Below are 27,039 nucleotides of genomic sequence, written 5' to 3'. Positions count from 1 at the left end.
TGGGAATATACACGTCGGTAACAGATGCATAGTTACGGGAAATTTTGAGCCAAATATTATTGACATGTTGACGCCATGTTTCATATTTATAATTTCTGTTTTCCAGTTATGTGTCGTGTTAGCTCACGGTGAAGCATTCAGTGGGGTAAGTCTGTGACTTTAGACGTTGCGTTTTGGAGAAAGAGTTCTCTTTCAAAGGTTCCTCCTGACCCGAGTCTGTACCTGGGTAGCGCAAGCTGTTTCTCTTGACCGGATGAGAAAAATGTCGTAGTATGAAAATTTTGAAGGGCGACTCTGATCTTTGGACGACGGCCCTTGCCCTAATATTGAGAGCAAATAAAAACACTTGTAGAAACGATATATTACTAAATATCTATCATTTTACCTGGTGAAATATTTTGTATTTGGAGTACTCAATAATTTGTCTTGTTATATATACGTGGAGCTAGCATATTTCTTTCTTTTAAGATAACATGGGCGCCTCTCAAATTTACCCTTCATTCAATTACGACGTATATTTTGTTTTATTGGTAACTCGTTTGCCTGACATGGAACCAGAAGTGATTTGAAAAATGAAACAATAGTGTTTGGAAACAATAAATAAAATTCCTGGATTCGAGGTTACTCTTCCAATGCTTTGTAAAAATTGTTGAATCCGGAATTCAATCGATCGTCGTAAGATGCGATTATTTTGCTGCGGTTGATATTATGCGAATTATATGACAGAAAAATTCACTCATTAGGAAACGTATAAGATAGCAAGGGTCTCAGTTTCATCTTCAAGCGATATTTTATAAAAAGTTGATATCAAAATAAATGGGAAGCGTCATCAGAAACCACTCGAGAATAACAACCAATTAAGACTTATTTCGAAAGCTCCACCTAATTCGATTCTATTTATATCGAACACCACAAAGACAATTACAAACAAATCCCGAGGCTTGCAGAATGGACTGATGAACTAAATCTAATCATTAGACTCTTGATCGAACATTCTGCAGCATGGAGTTAGAAGGGACAGTACTAATACCGAATCCAAGTCATGCAATCACGTGTGCGGTGTGTCCAACAGCTATCAACCTAACTAATGCTAATCCTTTATTTAAATGAAGAAACAGAGAAAAAAGGCTTAAGTATGTGTATCCTATTAAGTAAATAATAAAACTGACGATGTACGCAAAAAGCCTTTTATGACTTTACGTAGGAAATTGTAAAGTACGCCGCGTCACGGCATTCCATACCATCAGGGAGCTGCCGCGGACTGCGCGCTCGGAAAAAATAACTATTTTTATTTTGCTTTATACTAACGGTCATGGTTGATTTCTTTGGATAGACACTCTAAAACGTTTGATGTAATTTAAAGTAAATATCTTGAAGTATCTCGGTAATCCATTTTTTTATCTTGTCAACCCAAATGAACACAAAATTTTGACGAAAAATAGGGTCCTCCAATTTCTATCGTATCGACGATAAATACCGCAAGGCAGCGAAAAAATTAGATTATATCAAAAGTAAAATAGTGGAAAAGCAAATTATATCTTATACACAATTCACTAGCTAAAAGATTCACTTTCCAACGTCCGTCGAGCACGGTATTCCCCGTGGCCAGCAGCAAGCTCCGAACTGCGCCGCACTTCGAAAAATCGATCTGAATTTCGGCGTCGCAGGTGGTCGAGATTCTCCTTTTGGTATCATAAGCTATAGGTTTTGTTGTAAACGTGTAGTTTTACGTGTGTTTTGTTGTAAATATCTCGAGGTGTCTCGGTGATCCTTTTTTATAATCCTAAATAAACACAAAATTTCGACGAAAAACAGGGTCCGCCATTTTGTACCGTATCGGCCACAAGCAATACAAATGAGTCGTGAAAGTAACCAATAATTTACAACAATAAACGTCATAATAATATTGTAAATTTTAGTTTCTATTGAATAGCTGCAGAAGGTGTGACATTAGTTTTAATATGATGAATTTCGAAAAAAATTCAATGCGAGTAATTTTTTCGAACTTTGTTTAATTTTGAGGCCAAGTAAACTGCTTACAAATTTACCTATGAAAAACAGTTTGCGTCATAAAACGCACTAATGTATTGAAAACAACTGTGCAAAGTTTCAATTTCCGCATTAAAAAAATCGATTCTAAGGTTTTGTCCAGCTTTTTTCGATTTCAGCCCACTGTGGGCCGTCTGGGCGCGAGCCCCGTTTGCGCGAAGCCATCTTGGCGCGGGACGTCTTATAGCTAGGTTCTTCTTAAAGTCAGCAATGAATCACTGCAACCACCTGCTGTCAGTGAACTGCGTAGGCCGGCCCATGGATCCAAACACCCTCCCCTCCCCACAAGAAAGAAATTCTCTTATCTCTCACGAATGCATATTTATTTTCCTAGCCAACAGACCACTTTTTTATCTTATTTCATCCCAGTGGAATTCTCCTGCTCCGGACCGGCAGCTCTGCACCGCCGCTTGGGCCACTACGATGAACGCTCGATTTTGCCGAGCTACGCCAACGTCAATTTACTTGTCGCATGACCACGGCTAGTTACATTTGTTAACAATTTTCCCGTAGTGTCTCCAGAAACTCGCCCAAACTACGTCCTTGGTTTCAGCTCGGGCAGAGCTCGAGTGATATGTCTTCTACTGTAATTCTTGTTGGCCTTTTCTTTCTTTACTCCTTTTTTCTCCCCGTGCTCCATCAGGTAGGACCACGATGGCGTCAACGAGTCCGAGGAAGTGGGACGATTTGTGCTTAATTTCTTTCCATTTACAGCTCTGTTTGGCTATATTCGGCTTCCAGGATTATTGAACAGTAGACGAGTAACCCTAAATTTGGATCTTTCTCCTTCAGTAGGATTTTTAACTATTAAAACTGCTCATTTTCCTTGGTAAATACTTCTCGATATTAAGGGACTGCTCGTTAGTAGACGGAATCTGCATTCTTTATTAAATTCCAAAAATTTGTCCTCCAAACTGTGGCCCATTGTTGGATTTAACAACTTCAGGAATTCCAAACCTGGAGGAATTTGCTTTGATTTTTTCAATGAATGTTGCTGCGGTAGTGCTTAACAGCCTCATCACCTCAGGCTATCTCCAAATTAATCCTCCATGGCTTAAGTTTTTATTGCGGACGGATACAATACCTATTCCTACCTTCATCCATGGCCTTTCCGAGATAGAAAATGATATCGGGGATTAAACACGCAGTGGACGCCTCTCTAGACATTCTTTTCATTTTTCTACTGAATTGTGTATGACTACCGATATTCCCGGCCATCAAAATGAATCTCACGCTCTTTCACTACAGTTTCCCACTCATATATGCCCCATAGATAATCTGTCAAGAATCTACTTCTTTAAATCCTCCAGAAAAGAGCTCTGTGTCCATGCATAAGTTATTATTCTCCCTCAAGGAGATATCCTATGTCTTCATATTACTTCCGCAATGGCTGCTAAAAGTTTTCTATGTGCACAGGCCAGCCATAACGAACGTATCACCTTATTTATTTTAAAGTCGCTTTCATCTGGCTTTTCTTTGAATTCTTCCAGCCTTTTTTCTGACATTGGGAGAGCTTTTTATCAGTTTTTTTTACCATTGCTTCATCTTTTTGTGCCATAATTATGTCCTCAACTCGTGTTCCAGGTCCGCGGTGCTCTGAAAAAACATCTGGGGTGAAATAAATTTTTCCAGGAACGTACTAAATGGTGTACTGGTAATCTAGATGTCTCATGCGAAATATTGGCAACCTCGTGGATAAATCACTAAAAGTTTTCGTACTCTACAAGGGCACTAATTATTTATGGTCCGTCCTTAAAATGAAATGACATCCTTGGTTCTATGGGGGAATTTCTCACACGCCGAAGTCAAAGCTAATTATTCTTTCTATTCCATTTGCGCGTACTCCTGTTCCGATTCCGTGAGAGATCGGGACGCAAAGTTGACGACTTTCCAGTTCCCGTTGTTTTTCTTCTGCTCAAATACGGCCCTCAAACCATAAACTTAAACATCTTCTGAGAAACTAAATTTTCTATTTGGGTCAAAAATCACCCAGGTTTGGTGCTTTGGTGAGCCTCTTCTTTATTTTAGCAAACGATTTTTCGTGAACTTTAGCTCAAGCAAGTTCTCATTCGCAATATAATAATTATCGTAATAATCGAGTCATGTGAGTGAGGTGATCCAAAAAATTAAAGTGGTAATGAACCATACCCAGGAATCGCCGCACCGCTTCTTTTGTCTTTGGCCTTTCTGTCTCGCGCATGGCTTCTACGTTCTCCGGGTGAGGAAGTATTCCTTCTTCTGCCGAGATTATTTTCCCTAAAAATCGACATAAGCTTGCTCTCCATTGGCATTTATTCTAATTCAGCGCGATTCATGCTTCCTGAAGCCGCCTTACACGGCTTTGAGACGTTCTTCGTGCTGCTCCCTCGTTTCACCAAAACAAAGACATCATCGTGCGAATCCGCATTTATTGACACCAACTATAACTGGATGTCGAGGTTCGCAGTGTCTCAATGGGAAGAAGAGATACCTACGTCTGGCTCTGGAGTGAGATGAAACTGAGGGGCCAATCTAGGGCACCGGAAGGCGCTTGAGAAGGCTTAAACGCATGGATTTGAAACTACTATACCCCCAGGGGCCTAAGTCTGCAACTTGAAATCTCTTTTCTCCGGAGAAACTGTTTTCTACCGTAGTTTTCTCCCGACTGAAGTCTGTAACTTGGCGGAGAAGAGATCAGTTCCTGGCCGCTACCGGAGAAAACCCTAATTGTCGGTGTCGGATAGGAAGAGCAGATAGGCATGAAAAATATTGAATCCGAAGTCGGCGGTAGCGTGAAGGACCAATAAAAATGCTTTGTTTCAAATAAAAACGAGCGGGAAATCAAATGATTCTCACTTGTAATAAGGGCTAATCATTCATCATTAAAGTTAAACTTTCAAATAAAAGAAATTGATGCATAGAAATTTATACTTGGTAATGGATATCAATTTAAATCTTTGTTCGTCATTACACACACAAGATTATATGATACCATGGAGAAAGGAGAGACTAATGCATAATAACAATGCATTTTTATGTTTGAGATGCAGTTATCCTTGTATACAAACAGCCGTTGTATTCATTGATGATATATATTGCATATTTTTAGCACTTAGGATACTTATTTTCATTGGTGTATAAGTGATAATTATAGAAAAACATAATTAGCAACGTCAACATTTAATACATTGCAAATACCTACGGGCGAGCAATTTGTAACATATGTTTGGAACTCCCAAAATGTTAGAGTTAAGCAAACACAACAACTTGTCTCGCTACATTTAAAATTTTCAAATATTGACAGCGTAGAAGTGCGGAAACAGGGAAAATAGTGTACTAGAGGAGCTTATATATAAAAAAAACAAAGCAAAATTACCCTTACTTGTACATATTTATTGCTCATAATATCTCAAAAAGCACTAAACGCACACATTTCTCGAGCTGCCTTTTTGACCGTTAGTATATTCCTAATCATTATATTTCTAATCAACTGATTCAATGAAGAACTTGCCTCACAATAAATATAAAAAACACCATAATGTAACACTAATAAAACATGATAATCGGTTTTCCAATCACTTTGCTCACACTAAAAGTATTTGCACTCTTTGATGTTCGAAAGGATTCTTCACACCTCACTTCCCCCTCATCACTAACGACTTAGAATCACATCACGTTATTTCACATTAGCTTTGCAAAGACAATGAGTTGAATAGGCTGAAACAAATTGCTAAACCAGTTATTGTCACATAAAAAACTTCGAATTTCACCATCACTCTTACCGTGACCAAAATATAACCAAAATAAAAAAAACACTGCAACATATCGCATGAACTGTAAACACTGGCGAAAGGTCACAATGAAATGGCAATAGGCAATAAAATCATACAGAACTTAGAATCGAACAAACGAATGAAAATTTATCTGCGTTCGATGTATCCCTAAATTACAACTAGTTCAAATATGAAACATATCCTATAGGCAATAGTGAGATACCTTTAATCGAAATGTATACGGTTGATTAAACTAGCATGGAAGAAATAAAAAAATTTGTCGAAGATATTACATCCACGACTTACTACACTTATCGCTTCATTATTAACTTCATCGTCTATATGCAATCAATTCACGTAGGGGTACAATAAAGGCACAAATTGTGTTTACTTACATTAGAGTTACAATGAAAACTCACAGCACGTAGTTCCCTTGCAATAGAAGGGTTAACACTACCAAATACTATGTTTAATTTATAAAGCAATGGATGTTAGAAAGGGTCTCACAGAATTTTAGCATTCAGCGCTGAATTATTACGCCCCTAGAGCAGTTTGAAGTTTCAACTCGGATTCCGCTCCAAAAACGTATTCTCGGGCGACGCCATGTTGATGACGTGTGAATCTCATAATCTCTGCATTGCTTGCATAAGGAGTGCATTGTCGTATACGTTATTTCGTGTATAAATAAGTAGTAGATAAAAATGAGAATTTTAAATGTGTGTGAGGAAACCTTACGTATATTGTTGTATACCGATATGTGAATCTACCTCTCGTTAAACGCCAAAAAAGCTTTCTTCTGTGGTGCCAAACGACCCAGACCGAGGAAGGCGGTGGTACGACGCTGCATGCAGACAGCATATTCCTTCAGAGATAGCCTGTTATAGAATTTTTGAGGGCTATTTTAATGTAAGTCTTTTCTACTTCTCAAAGGCATTTAGTTTCCATTGCTCCTTTTGTTGTCTTCGGCCACACGTCGCAAATATTTCGTATGTACCTAAATATATACGCACTCAAAGGGAAATTTTAATCTTTAAGTACAAATATATCATTCTGCTTCAATTTATGTTGGATATAATGATTTACTGCATTTACTGCATATTCATGGGCGTACCCAGCGAGGGGCAGGAGGGGGCAGCTGCCCACCCCCTAATCCCCTCAGAAGAAAAAATCGCAAATGTCTTCAAGGAAAATAATATTCATTCAAGCAAATATTTTTAAAAACTAATGAAAAACTGTTACAGTTCCTTAAAATGTTGGTTTCATTCACCTTTTCCATGCTTAAATATTATCTACCACTTGAACAACCATGGCTTGCCCCCACGCCTAGTTTTGATTCTGGGTACGCCCTTGTGCATATTTGTCCTGGTTTCCACTCTTTGTTTCTATCTGGCGCATTAAAAGTCAAACCTATGCAACGGAAAGGGTCTTTGACGCTAACCTCCCACATAGCACAAAATATTTTCTAGACATTAGCTGAAGACGTTGTAAACATTTTCTAGATATCTAAAAGATATCTTGTAATATCCTCTAGATATCTTCTAGATTTTTTAAGATATCTGAATGTCCGCCTTTCAGATATCTACAAGATATCTTTGAGAAGATATTTTATAGACATCCATATTCAAATTGAATCCATTGGGAAAATTCAGGGTAAATGATTCGCTAATGATCCCAGCCAACATTGGAGGATTTATGGGGGTGAGAGGGGGCACGTGCCTCCACCCAGATGGTTTAAAATTAGGCAAGAATATCAACACAGTTTATCATTATGATCTTTTTATTGAATGTATTACAGAGCCTCAATCAGTGGAATAGCGAGTAAGAGGGTCTAGGGGGTCTGGTTTCCCCCCCCCCCAACCCTCCCAAATTTCAAATTTATTTTCTTCTATACGGCAAGAAATGTGTTTTTATATTTCGGTCCGGACCCACTGGACCCCCCGAAATATAAAAATTAAAGACTTTTCATTTTTTCTTTCTTTTATGAGGCAAAGTTAATGTGTTTTTATGTTTCGGATTTCGGGGGGGGGGGGGGGTGGGAGTGGGTCGAAGGGGGTCTTAACCCCCTCCCCCAACGAAACAAAAAAATTGATGATTTTTCATTTTTTCTTTCTTTTATGAATCAAAGTAAATGTGTTTTTATATTTCAGGGGGGTTCGGACTCCTGGACCCCCCTAAAATTAAAAAAAAATTATTTTTTTCTTTCGTGAAGATAAGTAAACATGTTTAAATATTTCGAGGGTGGTAAGGGAGGTTCGAACTCCCTGGTCCCCACTGTGTAGCACAAAAATATTCTAGGAATGTAAAGTAGGATATATTATTTAAAGTATCCAAGAGATTGAAAATATTTTCTAGACATCTAGACGGTATTTCAGATATCTAAGATATTGAAGATATTTTCTAGATATTCAGAAGAAATTTTGTGCTATGTGGGCTGGTGATGTGTCAAATTGTACCAAGCAAAAAAAGATCAGTATCAAGAGCAGTACAAAATAATTTTTCCCTTTGAGTGCAATGTATTATTATGTAATGTATGTAATTATGAAATACATAAGCGAATAAGCTATAGCTATAGCTGTATTTTTGTCCTCTGAAGGGAGGAAATTCGGGGTTCTCTCCGTTCCTTTCAGGATTTGCGTTCAAATTTCGTTGGAAAAGCATTTTTTCATACAGAGGCCTCGCTTTGGTCAACTGTGTTCCTGATAATTCTTCAAGTCAGTTGCGTACTATAAAAGTTGGTAAACAATTGCCATCAAAATGAAAGAGTAACTCAGAAATGGGGATTTTTACATGAAAATATCCGCAAGTTCACTTATATTTACATCAGAGTTACACGTACTGTCACTTTCAAAAGTTTTAGGGCCAAGTTTGTGGCATCACTTCTGCTCCTCAAGGAAATTAAGTAACCTATAATCCTTTTGTAGTATTCTGCCGCACTCCGCTAATGCAGAGACAATGACACTATGGCGTGGAGATGGAATGAAGGCCGAAAACACATGGAAAAAAGTTCACCTGAACCGGGAATCGAACCACGGACCTTCTGCTTTCCGGGCAGATGCTCAGACCACCGAGCTATCCACTGCCGAAAACACTGGAGATTAGATTAGCCTGGATAGCTCGGTGGTTTACCCTCCTCGGTGGTATGCAACCCGCATTACCACATATTTCCGTCACGTAGGATTATGACGTTTTTACTGTCAGATATAATCCCCGCCTTTTTATGCCTCGTATTTGACAGATATTGTCATATTTGATAATTAAAATTCTTAGATATTATATTTCCAATGAGATGCTGCATTATTTTACCTAAATCCAATATAAATTAGAGATGAATTACGGCTTGAAAGAAACGAGTCAAAGTGAATATTTTTACAGAAGATAACGTATTTTCCAGTTTTTAATTGATATTTTTATCACAACCGATTGAATTACAACAAACAATGACTATTTATGAATTACATGAAAGCATTTCGGGTGCAATGGAACACAAAACTTTGTACATTCAATTCGAATTAGTCCTTCCTTACTTCACGATTCAGCAATATCACCGACTTCCACAACAAGATATTGGGTGAAAGAAAACATGAAGGCGTAGATTTGGTTCGGAAAAGTTTAAACCAAAACATATTTAGATTAATAATAAATAATCTACACTTTTCAGACAATTCCTGTCTGGACAAAAATGACAGATCTGTAAATAATGACCTCAATTTGACCACTTGAATTAAAAAATTATTACAATTCGGAATATTTTCGCATAAATTTTCAAATAATGAGCAAATGGTACCTTACTTTGGTCACTGCAGTATTTAAATGTTCTTTTAAAACAAGCCTTTTAGATTTTGCTTTTAACTTTGATGCTTATGTTATTCGGTTATGTTAGACGGTTTTAGGGTTCAACCAGGTGATATAAAATTACTTCCATCGAAATTTAGGCTTGTAAGCAAGTGTTAGTCTGGAATTTCTCAAGGTTATCCCTGATCACTGAATCATGGTATGTTTTTCGATAACATCTTTTCTTCTTGAAGACTATTTATTGTTTTGAAATAAAAAGGATTATTTGTCACTGGAACCATCCATGAAAATATAACGGAAGAGTGCCTGATAGAATATAATAAAACCATCGACGTGAAGGCGAGAGGAACATGAAAACAAACATTTGATAAAGCCGAAGGTTTAAGTATTGTTCGATGAAATGATAAGTAGATTGTACCTGTACACAGCAATACAAGTTTTTCGCTTCCATTGGGCACAGTGAAAAGTTTCAGCAGGAAAAAGAAAATACTATTTCACATACTATTCTATGTTAGTAAAAGAAAATACTATTCGTGTTATTGGGGAGTATAGTAAATACATGGGAGGTATGGACCTACTTGATGATGCAAATTACCGCATTACAATTCAGGGGAAAATAGGTCACAGCTTATCAACTTACTGGACATCGTTTGCACTAACGCCAGGAGATTGTACAGGTTATGCAACGGAAGTAAATTTCACTGGTAGACTTCAAATCGTATCTAGCAATGACGCATCTAAAAAGTGAAGTGAATCAGTCAGCAGATGACGTACCCCTGTTCAATTCGCGTCCTTAAATACAGAAAAAGTTAGGCCACGTAATTCATCGCGGATTCGTGAAGCATGAAAGGACGAATTTGGCCATAGAGGGTTGAAAAAATTCAGTAGTTGCCGAAACAGTGTAAAAGCCAAACCATGCATGAATGTACGAAATTTTATGTTCCATTGCACCCAAAATGCTTGAGTATTTCATAACTAACCATTGATTGTTGTAATTAAATCTGCTATGGTAAAATTAAAGTCAATGAAAAAATGTGAAATACATGCTCTTCTGAGAAAATTTTCGCTTTGACTTATTTCTTTCAAACCCTAAAACATGTCTATTTTATAGTAGATTAAGGTCTAATAACAACAACATCTCATTGGAAACATAATATCTAAGGATTTTATTTATCCAAAATGACGATATTTGTCACATACGTGGCATTAAAAGGCATAGGATTATATCCGACAGTAAAAACAGCATATTCCTATGAGACGGCAATTTATTGTAATGCGGGTTGCATAACCGTCTACAGATACCGGATTCGGCCAACGTTGCGAAAACGCAACATTTTTTTACCATAAGCAAATTTTTTTGAAGGCCCATATTTTCAATTTACCTTATTTATCATGTTATTAGGTAAATCGAAGAGAAAAAATTATATATTTTCAAGTGTTTCTTTACTCGACCGGTAATGGGTTAAATGTATTTTAACAACTAAATCAGTCAAAAAAATGAGGATTTTCCCAAATGAATGCATTATATGCCACATTTATGTGTCCTCAGGTAGGAAATGGTATTTGTCCATTCAAATAAATCTCTATGTCAATTGACAGCAGCACAAACGACATCACTATGTCCTATCAGGGTTAGCAATTTTTCGAACTGAATGCTATATTTATGTGTTCTGAGGTAGCATATGGTATTTGTGCATTCAAAATAATATTTCTAAGCCCTTAGAAGAAGCAAACCCTAGTTCACCATTTCTTAAGAGGTTGCAATTCGCCCTGCTGAGTGAATAATTTGAAATTTTTGTTTGCAGATGAATGTGTTCAAAACAACCTCTATGGCACGTCACAGAAGCACATTCTAGTTCTAACCTAATCTTGCGTGTGTGTAAGAACATTACTTCTGTATTATATCCTCGTCTAATTCAGCGATGCTGAAAAAATAGAAGCTTCGTGAAAAATATAAAAAATGCAATGATTTTTATGCTGTTTATCACTAATGCGTAAAAGTATTTTACCGAATACAAGGCTTCTGATGAAATTTTCGAAATTTCAAATACATTTGGGAGCAAGTTGCCACTGTGAAAAGTAGATTTTTCGGCGAAGTTGTTTGTCCAATCTAAATAAATATTATTCTTCCCTGAGGTAAGGATGTACTGTTGACAACACTTAAATAGAAGTATATACATTGTTATATAAAGGATATCGTAGCCGGATAAATGTCTGTTTAGGCATCGCATGGTTTTCGTACGCATTCCTCGCAAACTGCCACTCTAAACATCAGTCTTCACACCTCCCTCCGTCCACCTGCGACTCGTGACGTCACAACGGAGCGCTCAGGCCTTCTCTCTCGGGGGTCATGGAAGGGGAGGGGTTTCACGGCAACAATGTTGAGAGAGAAGAGCTTGAGGGAGTAGCATATCTACCATTCGGAAGGGGAGGTAATTGAACAACAGGAAACAATTGAAATGGAATCTATGCGATTGGTTACTTGAAAATGCTTTCTTTCTTCATACCCATTTCAAAGCGTTCTTTAGGTTAGATATCTTCTTCATCCAACACCAAACGTCTGCATTGGAAATGTTTTACGGTAGAATTTTCGGAATAATGATCTACGCTTATTTTCTTGGCGCAAAGAGGATCCCTCATTAGTGCCGCGCAAGACGCGAAAAGGAGAGGGACCAGGTTTCTTTCAATGTTTTATCTTCTGTATTGAGAACATTTTCAAACCGTGTAATTATGCGTCAACAAGAAATTACTCCAGTTTAAACCTTTAACGACTGATGTGCCGATTTCAGCTCATACATCCAGAATCATTTTTCCCCTTTATTCAAGTAGATTTTTCCACTAATTTCTATTGGGACGTTTTCAGCACGTTTGTATCTGCCGACAGTAAAAAGTGTTGACACCATGCGAGGAAAGGTGAAAATCCGACTTTGATAGAAATGTAGAGGCTAACGATGTTAAACAGCGTCTATTTGCTGTGTTTTTCTTTTTTTTGCTTTCATAGCTACGTTTATGTGTTTCTAATATTTTCTTCATTCCTTTTGGTTTTCCAAAATTAAATATGTATCGTGACATGACGGTATTTCAAATTATTTGAAATTGAAGGAAGAATAGGTATGGGAAGAATTCGTCCCCTTTTACTAATACGGCAATCAATCAATGTAGGACAATACATTTCTATCAAAACCAGATGTCTAATATTTCACAAATTTACTTCATGATATCGTCGTATTTATGTCAATGAGTGTAAAAAGCAATTACATGACTAAGTTCTAACAATTATACGTGACAGTATTAGATAATTTTTACCCAGTTGACATTTCAAAAATGACTACCGTGGCCTTTTATGAGAAAAGGAGAGGGGGCGTTGTTCAAAATGTGATTTTGCACCCAAGAAAGCTCGTGAAAACTACAGCAATGAAGATTGGAAATCAGAATCACCTGATGACTCCTAGAGTGCTTCAGAAAGTTTTACAAAATGCAATTTTTACTTGTGTTTGAATAAGAATTCTAGTTATTTCATTACATTTCGTCAAAAATAACTTGGTTTATTGTTATATATAACAACCATCTGAGGAAATTCTTGAAATGTTTCCCTATTGTGTATTATGTTTTGATGAAATGATTACAGCGCATAAAGCATCCAGTTTATAATTAGTGTTTGATTACATTTTTTAACACAATCCAAAGTTATTTGACAAAGAAGCCTAATTTCCTCCGACACGTTATTATGGATGCTTTGTTCTTTGCTTTTAGGAAAATACTTTTTCCTAGCATATTATCTTATGCTGCCTGCTGTAGTTTGATTGTATTATTATTATTAATTATTTCCACATTACGCACTGACTTATATAATGGAAGAGAAAATTTTAATAGGGATGCTCTAATGTTTTGTCGGTATCAATAATTTTGTAAATAGGCAGTTAATGATTACTTATTCCTTTTTAATCTAACAATTGTGTGGCAAGTTGCCTACCTTCTGGCAAATCCTAACTGTGACGGGAATGCCCAATGAGAGAAATTCTGCACATACCTTAATTTAATACCTTAATCAGTTTGAGACAAAGTTATTAGAATGATAGGGTATGCTTCCTATGAACTCCCTTGATTGAGATTTGGAAGGAAAACATATTTTCCTCAGGTAAAAAGAAGTGTCTTCCAGAAAAGGTTAATAGTTTTAACCAGTAAACAGCCCACTTTTAAAAAGGAGAAAACTTTGTTACTCTGATTACTTACGTTAAATTTCCTGAAAATTAGCTTTCAATGTGACGAGGCAAATACTAGATGATCAATGCCGAGTTGCAAATTGCAAATATCGTCTGGCATACTTTATTAATGTACCTCAAAATGAGTATACCAGTAATACATGGATCGTCTTCCGATTCAGTGAATAAACAGTGCCTGCAATTGTCATTGTGACCTCAGTGCTTTGTCGACAGCCATGTTTTTACCCAGGGTGACCAATTCGAGCCTAATACCTTTCATCTCTTTGCCCATACCTCCGTCAGAAGCGTGTAATGAGAAATGACTCAATTGCAGCCAACCAATTATGCCCGCATAATCATAGTTTTTTTCATCTCTCATTTACTGTTGGCAGAGGTAGAAGAAGCAGAAAAATTAAGTATTACATTACCATTCCATTCCATTTCTAACTTCCCATTCTCCATTTTCAGGGTCTTTAGGCTTTCAGGAGAGTTTCTTTCTATTCCATCAACCAGGGCGAACCCTGATCATACATGCACATCCACTCACCGACCGTCTCGCCGTTGCCTAGTTGCATGAGCACGATCACTAATTGCAGGAGGAGCTGTGGCGCAGACTCATTTAGCGCTTCATGCAACTTCCAATTGAGCTGCTCCCGTTCGTTTTCCACCATCGCAGCGAAGGAGAGCCCATTTATCCAGGATTTTTCACTCTGTCTGTGAAAGAGAGACAAGAATAAAAACTGCTATTCTGTAAAACATTCACATTAAGGCCTCATGCCACCTTCAGCAATTTATTTTACTCAAAGTCAAGTTCCTTGCTACCCGTCGAAAAATAATACATTTTATCGGCTTTTTTATCCAATCTTGTAACCCAAGCAATCCCTTATGCTAAATACAAGGTCGCTTGCTATAATGACAAAACCTTGGGAATATTTTTCAATAATACAAAAGGTGTAATTGAACACACATTGAAATTTGGTATCTATGAATTAAATAGTAATAATTGTGATTCATGTTTTATCGGCCAAACGGGACCAAACTTCAAGACAAGGATGATGAAACACGAGGCATGCTGAAGGAACAAGAATGAAAAGTCAGCTTTTGCCGGCAACCTCTTGGAAATGGGGAACCAAAGCAGTTGAAATACAAAAACAATGCATTTTACTGGGAAAGGAAGGATGGTGGTTGCCTAAGAAATTCAAAAGATAGCAACCGAAGAACACCTAGTTAACGACGTAATCCAATCCATTCCACTTTCAATCCAATCCTTTCCCAATCCACCCCCCTTATTACTCATCACCCTCCCAAATCCCCCCTTCTTGACAATAGTACCGTATTTGGCGACTCTGGTATATGACGTCACATCATCATGTACCTCAAATATCTTCCACATTTGAGTAGACAAATTTTTCATATAAACGGCATGGCTGTTAGCATTTTATCATCCTTCGAATACAGCCATCAAATTTTCTATTGGTTATTCGGAATATTCATTATGAAATGAATTATAATGTATGTAATTTATCAAGCATCTGATATTTTGTCTATTCATTGATTCTGGCAGCGATTGTTAAGGAGAAGATTCCCAGATGTACTGGAGAAGTTTACCTTCCTCAAGAAGTAAGAGTTGAAGGAGGGGGAATAATGGATGTTGAAGGTAGGGGAAGTATCGCATGGAGATGATTAGTCTCCGATACGGGGAGGGGTTGTTGACCCAAATTAATGATGATGGGGAGAGAGAAAAATGTACTATCCTCGGATGTTCATGACTTATGGGGGATATTGTTTTTACAATTTCAAAATAAAAAAAATAAAAATGGAATAAAAATATATTATTTCTTTTCTAATTTAATTACCCAGATCAATGACCTTGAATCATGTTAAAAATTGCATTAAGGGGATGAAGATGATCTTCATATTTTCAAAAACAGTGAGAATTCAGCACTAATTTGGAATATTAAAATATAAAAATTAATGTTAGAGAATATAAATGTTTACATAAATCACGGTTTCTATTATTAGCTTGAATGATGAACATTTCTGTAATAGACGTCAAAACGATATATCGTAAAATTGGGGTACTCTTGCACCTTGGCAATGGACCCTCAAGGGAATTTAATCGTTTCAACCGAGCGATAATAAAATGCAAACGGCTATACCGTATAAAGCATACATTTATCTATTGAAATGTGGAAGATATTCAAGGTAGATGATGCTGTGACGTCATGTACCAGCTTTGGAATGCACTTTCGGAGGCTTACGAGTTGAATACGTAAAAAAATCAGTAATTCGTACATTACGACGAAGAAGAACATTTTTTGTAGTAACTGACAAAACGCTAACTTTTCAATTAAGGGTACCCTTGTACCGTTACTAGGGAAATTGAATGAGTCTTAGGAAATCAGATGGTTACATTCTAAGGAAAATAAAAGTTATACAGCTATGCCGTTTAAATCAAACATTTGTCAGCTCTACGTCAATGGTGGCGCTCAAAGAAAGAAGCAGTACACGTGGAAAATAGTGAAACTAATGGGAAAATTTCCGTGAAGGAATTTCATCGATTTTGAACAAAGTGGAAATTTAAGGCGAAACTTAATGACACGCAAGCAATCAAATTATTACCTCAGATAGTTTGTTGAACTCATGGGTAAGTGGGTATCTACGGAATTTTGAAATAGCAAAGGTATGAGAGAAAATTAATGTGCAATTTTTTTGTCAATCCACTGCATACAGGGAAACAATCTATTTGATCCCGCTAGCCTCTTAATTAATCGAACATCACTTCTGTCTCCTTTACCTGGGACCAATCTATAGTTATTTATTTATATCAATGAGCGAAATGGTTCCATTACCAAATTAATATAAGCTCGAATGCAACATTTTTATAGGCTTAACTTGATATGACATAAATAATGACACACTAACTTGAAATACTAATTTTAAAATTTTGTATTTTATCAATGCGTCTGGCATTCTCTGCCAATAAGTTTCAATGTGGACTTACTCATGAGAATAGAGCATTTTAATAATAATCAGTTTGACAGTCAAACCTCTGGATCTACACTCAATTACTTATACCATTGGCTACATAGTTCAAATTTGCTCATTACCTGATTAAATTTTGCAATACCATACTTAAAGTTATGGAAGATGAAGCTTTCATAAATAAATTAATTCTAATAATTATTCAATAGCCTATTGAATAACCACATTAATATATATATTTCCATCATTAAAATTAACATGAAATTATACAATGACTACGGTGTTTACCTTATCTTCTCCGCCATTTCCCTGTAATCATCTCCACGTAACCTGTTGAGCTCTTCGTAGAGCACTGTCTGGTCTGGGTCAAACTCTCTCCTGGAGTCCACGGCGTACCACACGCTCCTAATTGCTCTGGATGAAAAAGAAAGCTATATAAGTACATTTACAACCACTTTATCATAAAACACATTAGACTTTCATTAGTTTGAATGCCTGTCACTAGCTTTTATTGAAACCAATTCTATTCTAAAATGGTCCAATAACTTCTATAATTAGACAAAAAATTATGCTACACTATTAAAAATATACAATAAAATGGTAACAGGAGGCCGACGTATTGCATCTTCCATTCCTCTTCCATGAAACCGCAGCGCTTAGAACGTTTACTCCCCCAAACCCCTTTGTTCCCTCTCTCCACGCTCCTCTTTCCCCTATTTTGTCTTTTCCTCTACTCGGTTTTACAACGGCGTTTTGTGCAATAGAAAATTTTCGAGAGATAAATACCTGACGACGATACAAATTGTATTAAGCAGATGAAAAATTACCCATTATATTACTTACATAATAAAATATAACGGTTGAAAATCGTATTTTGAAATCTACGCCAAAATGACCGGCAGCCATCTCATTTACCATGTTTCTTACTCAATAAAATTTTAATAGACCCTCATCTGAGCCGAAAAACTGAATCATATTTTTTTCAAAATCTATTTGCAAAGGGGTTGCGATTTGTATGGAAGTCCACATGGTAAGTATTGCATAATTTTATTCATGGATATTGCATTAATCTTCTGTGGAGAATGTATGTGTTGGGAAACTGAATTAATGTAAGGACTTTTCCTCTGTTTTCAAGCAAGTATACAATAACACAAATACTCGTGTTATATTTTTGTTAATTATGGTTTTGTAGAAATTAGGGAATTATTTGAGTAAAAGAATTTCGACTCAAAGTTTGTATATTTATGTACAGTCCACTTGAACAACTGTTCAAATATCCATGTTGCGATATCTGGTATTTTTAGTTTTCATTTATAGTCACAATTTTTTGGGAGAAACTGTGTCAGTGAGTAAACAAAGATTAGAAAAATTCATGAATGGACTTGAAAGGCTACCCTTAGGCTGTTTTCGTCGAACGTAAAATATATCAATAAAATAGAAATAGGTAGTAAATATTAGGGATGTGTGAGTAGCACTTTTTGATCTCGAGTCAAGTTGAAAACTACTCGCGGTATCGAGTCGAGTATGGTACTTTCTGGATCAGGCAATACAACAATTTATTCTTACTTTTCCGATCCCATTATGAGTTTTTCATTCTAAATGCTTAACTTGATGTAAAACGGAGAGTGTAATGAGGACCTTTGAGGGTAATTGTGCCAGAATTCAGAGGTAAATGAACATTAATTTGCCTTAAAGAGTTCCATAGGCACAATTGAAATGAATTACCTTTAGAAATAAAACATGTATTCTTTGAGCCTTTCAATTCTTACGCAAGAAAAACAAATTTTCTACTTCATCAGGCAGCAGGTTTTGACGTCTCCATATTACTGCCTGCTGAAAATTTCCTTTCATGGTAAATTTCTGCCGGCAATAAAGGCAAGTAGGATTCAAGGCAAGACAATTTCTGCACACACTTACTATCCATAATTGTAAGATTCGGGAACATTGGCAATACCTTTCAAAAATCATATCTATGATTGTTATGGATCTTGAATCTTCATGAAGTTTAAGTGGACGAGGTGAACGAACTGTAGAACTTAATTTTAGCTTTGTAAGGCAAAAATATATGCATTTCTCACGTCGTCAAATCAACCTTAGTGACTCTTGTTTTTTAATTTCTAGGAAAAAAAACCCGCAGGAAATGAATGAAAAGAAAATTAATATCGGACGTACCCAGTAATCATAAAGGCTAAAAGCTTGTGACTTTAAACACCGGAAAAAACTGGCATTGTCCGCTGCAACATTAAAGTTAAATATTTCTCTCAGAAATTGTAACAACATTTTACGCATTCTCTCGGGGTTTGAGTGAATGAAAATGGGTAGCGTACAGAGATATCGCAAAGGAAATTATGAGTATATTGTTGGGGAAGGGACAGGTGAGAGCTGGTAGCCAATATTCGTGTTACGCGTACAATAATGTTCGGAGAGCGCAACAATATAGCAACGCATATTACGTAAAATACAGATAAATTTCGAATGTTTTTTCTCAGAAACGGTAAATCTAAGGGAGAAAAGTATGATAATAATTTTGGAGATAGTTTTTTTTATCTACAATTTTGTACAGAGCAATTGTTTTCATAAAACTAACGTTTTGGCCAAAAAATGCAAAAACCCATTTTGTGAACTTTGACCTTGAATAAAATTTTTAGCACAAACGGGATCTATGGAGACTTTTCAGCATTTAATCAAAGTGATATCCCTAAGTTCATGCAAAATTTCAGCTTGAAGGGAATTTATGTAAGGGTACCCCTATGTTTTGGGCAAATTTGACCGGGCTATTTCTTCCAGAGATCTCAACAATTTGTTACGAATTCTCTCGGCGTTTGATTAAAGAAAAATGAGTAGGTTGCAAGGTATCGCAAAAGAAAGAATGAGCGATGCAGTGGTCCACTCCGAATACTCCGAACACGCCGCCGGGTAGGAAGACGATCGGCCGCCGCGGATGACGAAAAGGTATTTCGAGCCAACGGTGACTACTGAAGTGTACATAGCAAGATGAAACTCCCGGGCCAAGGCATTAGGAATCATTATCGACTTTAAAAATTATAGTATTACTTAAGGTTAATGATAGCGCTTCCTGTCGGCAGATTTCTGGCCGTACTGGCCTCGACAGCTCTGTAACCGAAACTACTGGACTCGACTCGACATTCGTAATGCTACTGAAAACACTCGAGTCGAATACTAACTACTCGACTCGACTCGGATTTTCGAGTACTCGCACATCCTTAGCGTATATGAATGAATTGCGGAAACTTTTTGTTAATCGTATTAATTATTTGCATTAATCATTATTGTTAATTTCTGTTGAAGAGTTTAAAGTTTTATCTCTGCATATTAAAGCTGGAATAATAAATGCTACATAAAATTCCTGCGTAGGTTTCCGCGGCGATGATCATGATGCGTATGGGTTTCCGGGCGCTCCAGCCGCGTTCGTCGGTTTTGGGTGACGACGGTTTCGAGAGCCATCCTGCTCCCGTCTTCAGGTCGAAGTGGAGAAGCTTAATTTTCCGCCGAGTTATATAGGCAGGCCCCTGGGCGCTGATTGGCCAGGACCCTCTTCCATGTCTTGTCGATTGGGTAGCCGTGGTCTCTATTGAAGTTCTTCGTTTTGTATATCTCCAGGGCTTCTCTTATTTGCCGTGGGTAGTAACGGCTCTCCTTTACCAGTATTCTTGCCTTGTCGAACTCAATGGTATGTCCCGGCTCACTCCATGCGTGTTCTGCGATGGCCGACAAGTTGAACTGCTTCTGTCTCATGGCTCGGGCGTGTTCCTTCATCCTTGTGGCCATCCCTCGACACGTCTCTCCTACATATGATTTCCCACATGAGCAGGGCACTTGGTAGACACCCTCGTAAAGCTCTTGTGGGATTTGGTCTTTCGGCCCGGGCACAGCGTCATGGATTTTGGTCACACAGTTGAATCGGGTGACCACGTCATGTTTTTTGAGAATTCTGGCGATCCTCTCCGAAGTCCCCGCGATATACGGGATAGTCAGTTTCGCTGCTGGTGTCACCGAATCCTCCTCAGTGGTGTGGCGTTCCATAGGTGGCCGGGCGTGAAGTTTGGCGACCTTTTCGGCCCTTTTAAGGACCATTTTCTGGTTGTATCCATTCTTGCGTAGAGCTGTGGTCAGGAGTCTTTTCTCGGATTCCAGGGAATCGGCGTCGGAGACAGTGAAGGCGCGGTGGAGTAGAGAGGATACCACAGAGGCCTTTTGGGCGGGATGGTGGTGTGACATTGCGTTTAGGTAGCGGTTGGTATGAGTGGCCTTTCTGTAGACGGCATGTCCAAGACTCCCATCACCTTTCCTCCTGACTATGACGTCCAAGAATGGTAGCTTGCCATCTCTCTCCTTTTCCATGGTAAACCGGATGTTTTGGTGCCGACTGTTGATGTGATTAAGGAATCGGTCCAGTTCTTCTGTTCCGTGGGGCCAGATAATGAATGTATCATCAACATACCGCAGCCATTTTTTAGGTTTCTTGTCGTAGGTGTTGATGGCCTCCGCTTCAAACCTCTCCATGAATAGATTGGCCACCACAGGTGAAAGTGGCGATCCCATCGCTGCTCCGTCTGACTGGTCATAGAAATCACCGTTCCACAAGAAGAAGGAATTCCGAAGGCAGTGGTAGACTAGGTCAGGGAAGTCTTTTGGTATTCCTGAGTCAACGAGGGTTCTCACAATCTCCACTGATTCTGCAATGGGTACGTTGGTGAAGAGTGAGACAACATCGAAGCTGACCATGATGTCTTCATTTGCGATGGTCATGTCCCTTAACATTTCCACGAAATGGGCGGAATTCTTTACGTGCGTAGTAGTCGTTCCTGTGTGGTCCTGCAGCGTTCTGGCCAGGTATTTTGCAAGACGATAGGTAGGCGCGTCGATTTGGCTTACGATTGGTCTTAGGGGTACACCCTCCTTGTGTACCTTTGGTAAGCCATACAGCCTTGGTGGTTTGGGCGCAGATGTTATCAGGCCTCTCTTTTCTTCAGGTGGAATGGAAGATTTCTTGATAATGGCTTTTGTCTCTCTCTCTGCTTTGGCCATGGGGTTCTTTCCTAGTTTCCGGTAGATGGTGTCAGATAGGAGTTCTGATATCTTCTTTTGGTACTCCTCCTTTTTCATGAGAACGGTGGCGTTTCCTTTGTCCGCAGGCAGAATTAAGATGTCTTGGTTCTCACGCAGAGCCTTGAGGGCAGTCCTTTCTCCTGCAGTCATGTTGGGCTTCGGTGGTTTTGCATTGCGGAGGACACGAGCCACATCTTCTCTGATCTCGTCAGCCACAAGTCTAGGGAGTTTACGAATGCCAGTCTCCACTCCGGTGATGATCTTTTCCCGTGGTATTTCTCGAGGTGTTATAGCAAAATTCAGTCCCTTGGCCAGTACTGAGGTGGTGGCGTCGTCAATGTGCAGATCCGTCAGGTTCACTATGGAACGGTCCTTATAAGGGCCAGATTCCAGTGTTGGGTGCTGCCGAGAGTTAAGTTTTTCGTATTTCTTTATCTGCGATTCCCGGTGCGTCGTTTCCAAGGCTCTGGATGACTCGAAGGAAATCTTGTCAATCTTCTCCCAATCAGTGGCTGTGAGAGTTGCTCCCAATTCCAGGTGAATGCGATAGAGCTCCTCGGAACAAAGGTGGAGTTCCAGCCTCTTGTGGTGAATGCGTTCTCTCAAGAGTGCTTCGCTGGTACGGCGAAGGATCTTCTTGGCTGCATAGGTGTTCAGGTGATGTTTGACTTCAACACAGGTGGGCAGAGTGTTGGTGTCACGGCAACGTTGAAGGAAGGCAAGGGAGGATAGAAGTTTCCCTTTCTTCTTTCTTAGCTTCTCGAATCTCTTAGACTTCCTGAGGATATCCTCCCCGTAGAGGATAGTGAAATTCCTGCGTAGGTTTCCGCGGCGATGATCATGATGCGTATGGGTTTCCGGGCGCTCCAGCCGCGTTCGTCGGTTTTGGGTGACGACGGTTTCGAGAGCCATCCTGCTCCCGTCTTCAGGTCGAAGTGGAGAAGCTTAATTTTCCGCCGAGTTATATAGGCAGGCCCCTGGGCGCTGATTGGCCAGGACCCTCTTCCATGTCTTGTCGATTGGGTAGCCGTGGTCTCTATTGAAGTTCTTCGTTTTGTATATCTCCAGGGCTTCTCTTATTTGCCGTGGGTAGTAACGGCTCTCCTTTACCAGTATTCTTGCCTTGTCGAACTCAATGGTATGTCCCGGCTCACTCCATGCGTGTTCTGCGATGGCCGACAAGTTGAACTGCTTCTGTCTCATGGCTCGGGCGTGTTCCTTCATCCTTGTGGCCATCCCTCGACACGTCTCTCCTACATATGATTTCCCACATGAGCAGGGCACTTGGTAGACACCCTCGTAAAGCTCTTGTGGGATTTGGTCTTTCGGCCCGGGCACAGCGTCATGGATTTTGGTCACACAGTTGAATCGGGTGACCACGTCATGTTTTTTGAGAATTCTGGCGATCCTCTCCGAAGTCCCCGCGATATACGGGATAGTCAGTTTCGCTGCTGGTGTCACCGAATCCTCCTCAGTGGTGTGGCGTTCCATAGGTGGCCGGGCGTGAAGTTTGGCGACCTTTTCGGCCCTTTTAAGGACCATTTTCTGGTTGTATCCATTCTTGCGTAGAGCTGTGGTCAGGAGTCTTTTCTCGGATTCCAGGGAATCGGCGTCGGAGACAGTGAAGGCGCGGTGGAGTAGAGAGGATACCACAGAGGCCTTTTGGGCGGGATGGTGGTGTGACATTGCGTTTAGGTAGCGGTTGGTATGAGTGGCCTTTCTGTAGACGGCATGTCCAAGACTCCCATCACCTTTCCTCCTGACTATGACGTCCAAGAATGGTAGCTTGCCATCTCTCTCCTTTTCCATGGTAAACCGGATGTTTTGGTGCCGACTGTTGATGTGATTAAGGAATCGGTCCAGTTCTTCTGTTCCGTGGGGCCAGATAATGAATGTATCATCAACATACCGCAGCCATTTTTTAGGTTTCTTGTCGTAGGTGTTGATGGCCTCCGCTTCAAACCTCTCCATGAATAGATTGGCCACCACAGGTGAAAGTGGCGATCCCATCGCTGCTCCGTCTGACTGGTCATAGAAATCACCGTTCCACAAGAAGAAGGAATTCCGAAGGCAGTGGTAGACTAGGTCAGGGAAGTCTTTTGGTATTCCTGAGTCAACGAGGGTTCTCACAATCTCCACTGATTCTGCAATGGGTACGTTGGTGAAGAGTGAGACAACATCGAAGCTGACCATGATGTCTTCATTTGCGATGGTCATGTCCCTTAACATTTCCACGAAATGGGCGGAATTCTTTACGTGCGTAGTAGTCGTTCCTGTGTGGTCCTGCAGCGTTCTGGCCAGGTATTTTGCAAGACGATAGGTAGGCGCGTCGATTTGGCTTACGATTGGTCTTAGGGGTACACCCTCCTTGTGTACCTTTGGTAAGCCATACAGCCTTGGTGGTTTGGGCGCAGATGTTATCAGGCCTCTCTTTTCTTCAGGTGGAATGGAAGATTTCTTGATAATGGCTTTTGTCTCTCTCTCTGCTTTGGCCATGGGGTTCTTTCCTAGTTTCCGGTAGATGGTGTCAGATAGGAGTTCTGATATCTTCTTTTGGTACTCCTCCTTTTTCATGAGAACGGTGGCGTTTCCTTTGTCCGCAGGCAGAATTAAGATGTCTTGGTTCTCACGCAGAGCCTTGAGGGCAGTCCTTTCTCCTGCAGTCATGTTGGGCTTCGGTGGTTTTGCATTGCGGAGGACACGAGCCACATCTTCTCTGATCTCGTCAGCCACAAGTCTAGGGAGTTTACGAATGCCAGTCTCCACTCCGGTGATGATCTTTTCCCGTGGTATTTCTCGAGGTGTTATAGCAAAATTCAGTCCCTTGGCCAGTACTGAGGTGGTGGCGTCGTCAATGTGCAGATCCGTCAGGTTCACTATGGAACGGTCCTTATAAGGGCCAGATTCCAGTGTTGGGTGCTGCCGAGAGTTAAGTTTTTCGTATTTCTTTATCTGCGATTCCCGGTGCGTCGTTTCCAAGGCTCTGGATGACTCGAAGGAAATCTTGTCAATCTTCTCCCAATCAGTGGCTGTGAGAGTTGCTCCCAATTCCAGGTGAATGCGATAGAGCTCCTCGGAACAAAGGTGGAGTTCCAGCCTCTTGTGGTGAATGCGTTCTCTCAAGAGTGCTTCGCTGGTACGGCGAAGGATCTTCTTGGCTGCATAGGTGTTCAGGTGATGTTTGACTTCAACACAGGTGGGCAGAGTGTTGGTGTCACGGCAACGTTGAAGGAAGGCAAGGGAGGATAGAAGTTTCCCTTTCTTCTTTCTTAGCTTCTCGAATCTCTTAGACTTCCTGAGGATATCCTCCCCGTAGAGGATAGTGAAATTCCTGCGTAGGTTTCCGCGGCGATGATCATGATGCGTATGGGTTTCCGGGCGCTCCAGCCGCGTTCGTCGGTTTTGGGTGACGACGGTTTCGAGAGCCATCCTGCTCCCGTCTTCAGGTCGAAGTGGAGAAGCTTAATTTTCCGCCGAGTTATATAGGCAGGCCCCTGGGCGCTGATTGGCCAGGACCCTCTTCCATGTCTTGTCGATTGGGTAGCCGTGGTCTCTATTGAAGTTCTTCGTTTTGTATATCTCCAGGGCTTCTCTTATTTGCCGTGGGTAGTAACGGCTCTCCTTTACCAGTATTCTTGCCTTGTCGAACTCAATGGTATGTCCCGGCTCACTCCATGCGTGTTCTGCGATGGCCGACAAGTTGAACTGCTTCTGTCTCATGGCTCGGGCGTGTTCCTTCATCCTTGTGGCCATCCCTCGACACGTCTCTCCTACATATGATTTCCCACATGAGCAGGGCACTTGGTAGACACCCTCGTAAAGCTCTTGTGGGATTTGGTCTTTCGGCCCGGGCACAGCGTCATGGATTTTGGTCACACAGTTGAATCGGGTGACCACGTCATGTTTTTTGAGAATTCTGGCGATCCTCTCCGAAGTCCCCGCGATATACGGGATAGTCAGTTTCGCTGCTGGTGTCACCGAATCCTCCTCAGTGGTGTGGCGTTCCATAGGTGGCCGGGCGTGAAGTTTGGCGACCTTTTCGGCCCTTTTAAGGACCATTTTCTGGTTGTATCCATTCTTGCGTAGAGCTGTGGTCAGGAGTCTTTTCTCGGATTCCAGGGAATCGGCGTCGGAGACAGTGAAGGCGCGGTGGAGTAGAGAGGATACCACAGAGGCCTTTTGGGCGGGATGGTGGTGTGACATTGCGTTTAGGTAGCGGTTGGTATGAGTGGCCTTTCTGTAGACGGCATGTCCAAGACTCCCATCACCTTTCCTCCTGACTATGACGTCCAAGAATGGTAGCTTGCCATCTCTCTCCTTTTCCATGGTAAACCGGATGTTTTGGTGCCGACTGTTGATGTGATTAAGGAATCGGTCCAGTTCTTCTGTTCCGTGGGGCCAGATAATGAATGTATCATCAACATACCGCAGCCATTTTTTAGGTTTCTTGTCGTAGGTGTTGATGGCCTCCGCTTCAAACCTCTCCATGAATAGATTGGCCACCACAGGTGAAAGTGGCGATCCCATCGCTGCTCCGTCTGACTGGTCATAGAAATCACCGTTCCACAAGAAGAAGGAATTCCGAAGGCAGTGGTAGACTAGGTCAGGGAAGTCTTTTGGTATTCCTGAGTCAACGAGGGTTCTCACAATCTCCACTGATTCTGCAATGGGTACGTTGGTGAAGAGTGAGACAACATCGAAGCTGACCATGATGTCTTCATTTGCGATGGTCATGTCCCTTAACATTTCCACGAAATGGGCGGAATTCTTTACGTGCGTAGTAGTCGTTCCTGTGTGGTCCTGCAGCGTTCTGGCCAGGTATTTTGCAAGACGATAGGTAGGCGCGTCGATTTGGCTTACGATTGGTCTTAGGGGTACACCCTCCTTGTGTACCTTTGGTAAGCCATACAGCCTTGGTGGTTTGGGCGCAGATGTTATCAGGCCTCTCTTTTCTTCAGGTGGAATGGAAGATTTCTTGATAATGGCTTTTGTCTCTCTCTCTGCTTTGGCCATGGGGTTCTTTCCTAGTTTCCGGTAGATGGTGTCAGATAGGAGTTCTGATATCTTCTTTTGGTACTCCTCCTTTTTCATGAGAACGGTGGCGTTTCCTTTGTCCGCAGGCAGAATTAAGATGTCTTGGTTCTCACGCAGAGCCTTGAGGGCAGTCCTTTCTCCTGCAGTCATGTTGG

At 40.2% G+C, this 27,039-nt stretch overlaps 1 protein-coding gene across 1 annotated transcript in view; it reads right to left on the bottom strand.

Annotated features, from left to right (window-relative positions):
- The window catches only part of LOC124170083, a 247,049-nt gene that overhangs the window by 134,358 nt on the left and 85,652 nt on the right, over nucleotides 1-27,039 (bottom strand). Inside the window, exons 6-7 of the mRNA XM_046548777.1 lie at nucleotides 17,069-17,194; nucleotides 14,343-14,509 (exon numbers count right to left, since the gene is read on the bottom strand). Of these exons, the coding sequence (XP_046404733.1) occupies nucleotides 14,343-14,509; nucleotides 17,069-17,194 (293 nt within the window). The remainder of the gene's footprint in view (nucleotides 1-14,342; nucleotides 14,510-17,068; nucleotides 17,195-27,039) is intronic.

The sequence above is a fragment of the Ischnura elegans genome, chromosome 13, assembly GCF_921293095.1.
Source record: "Ischnura elegans chromosome 13, ioIscEleg1.1, whole genome shotgun sequence".
Taxonomy (NCBI): Eukaryota; Metazoa; Arthropoda; class Insecta; order Odonata; family Coenagrionidae; genus Ischnura; species Ischnura elegans.
The sequence above is the reverse complement of the archived record's forward strand: the minus strand, read 5'-3'. Positions and strand labels throughout refer to the sequence as shown.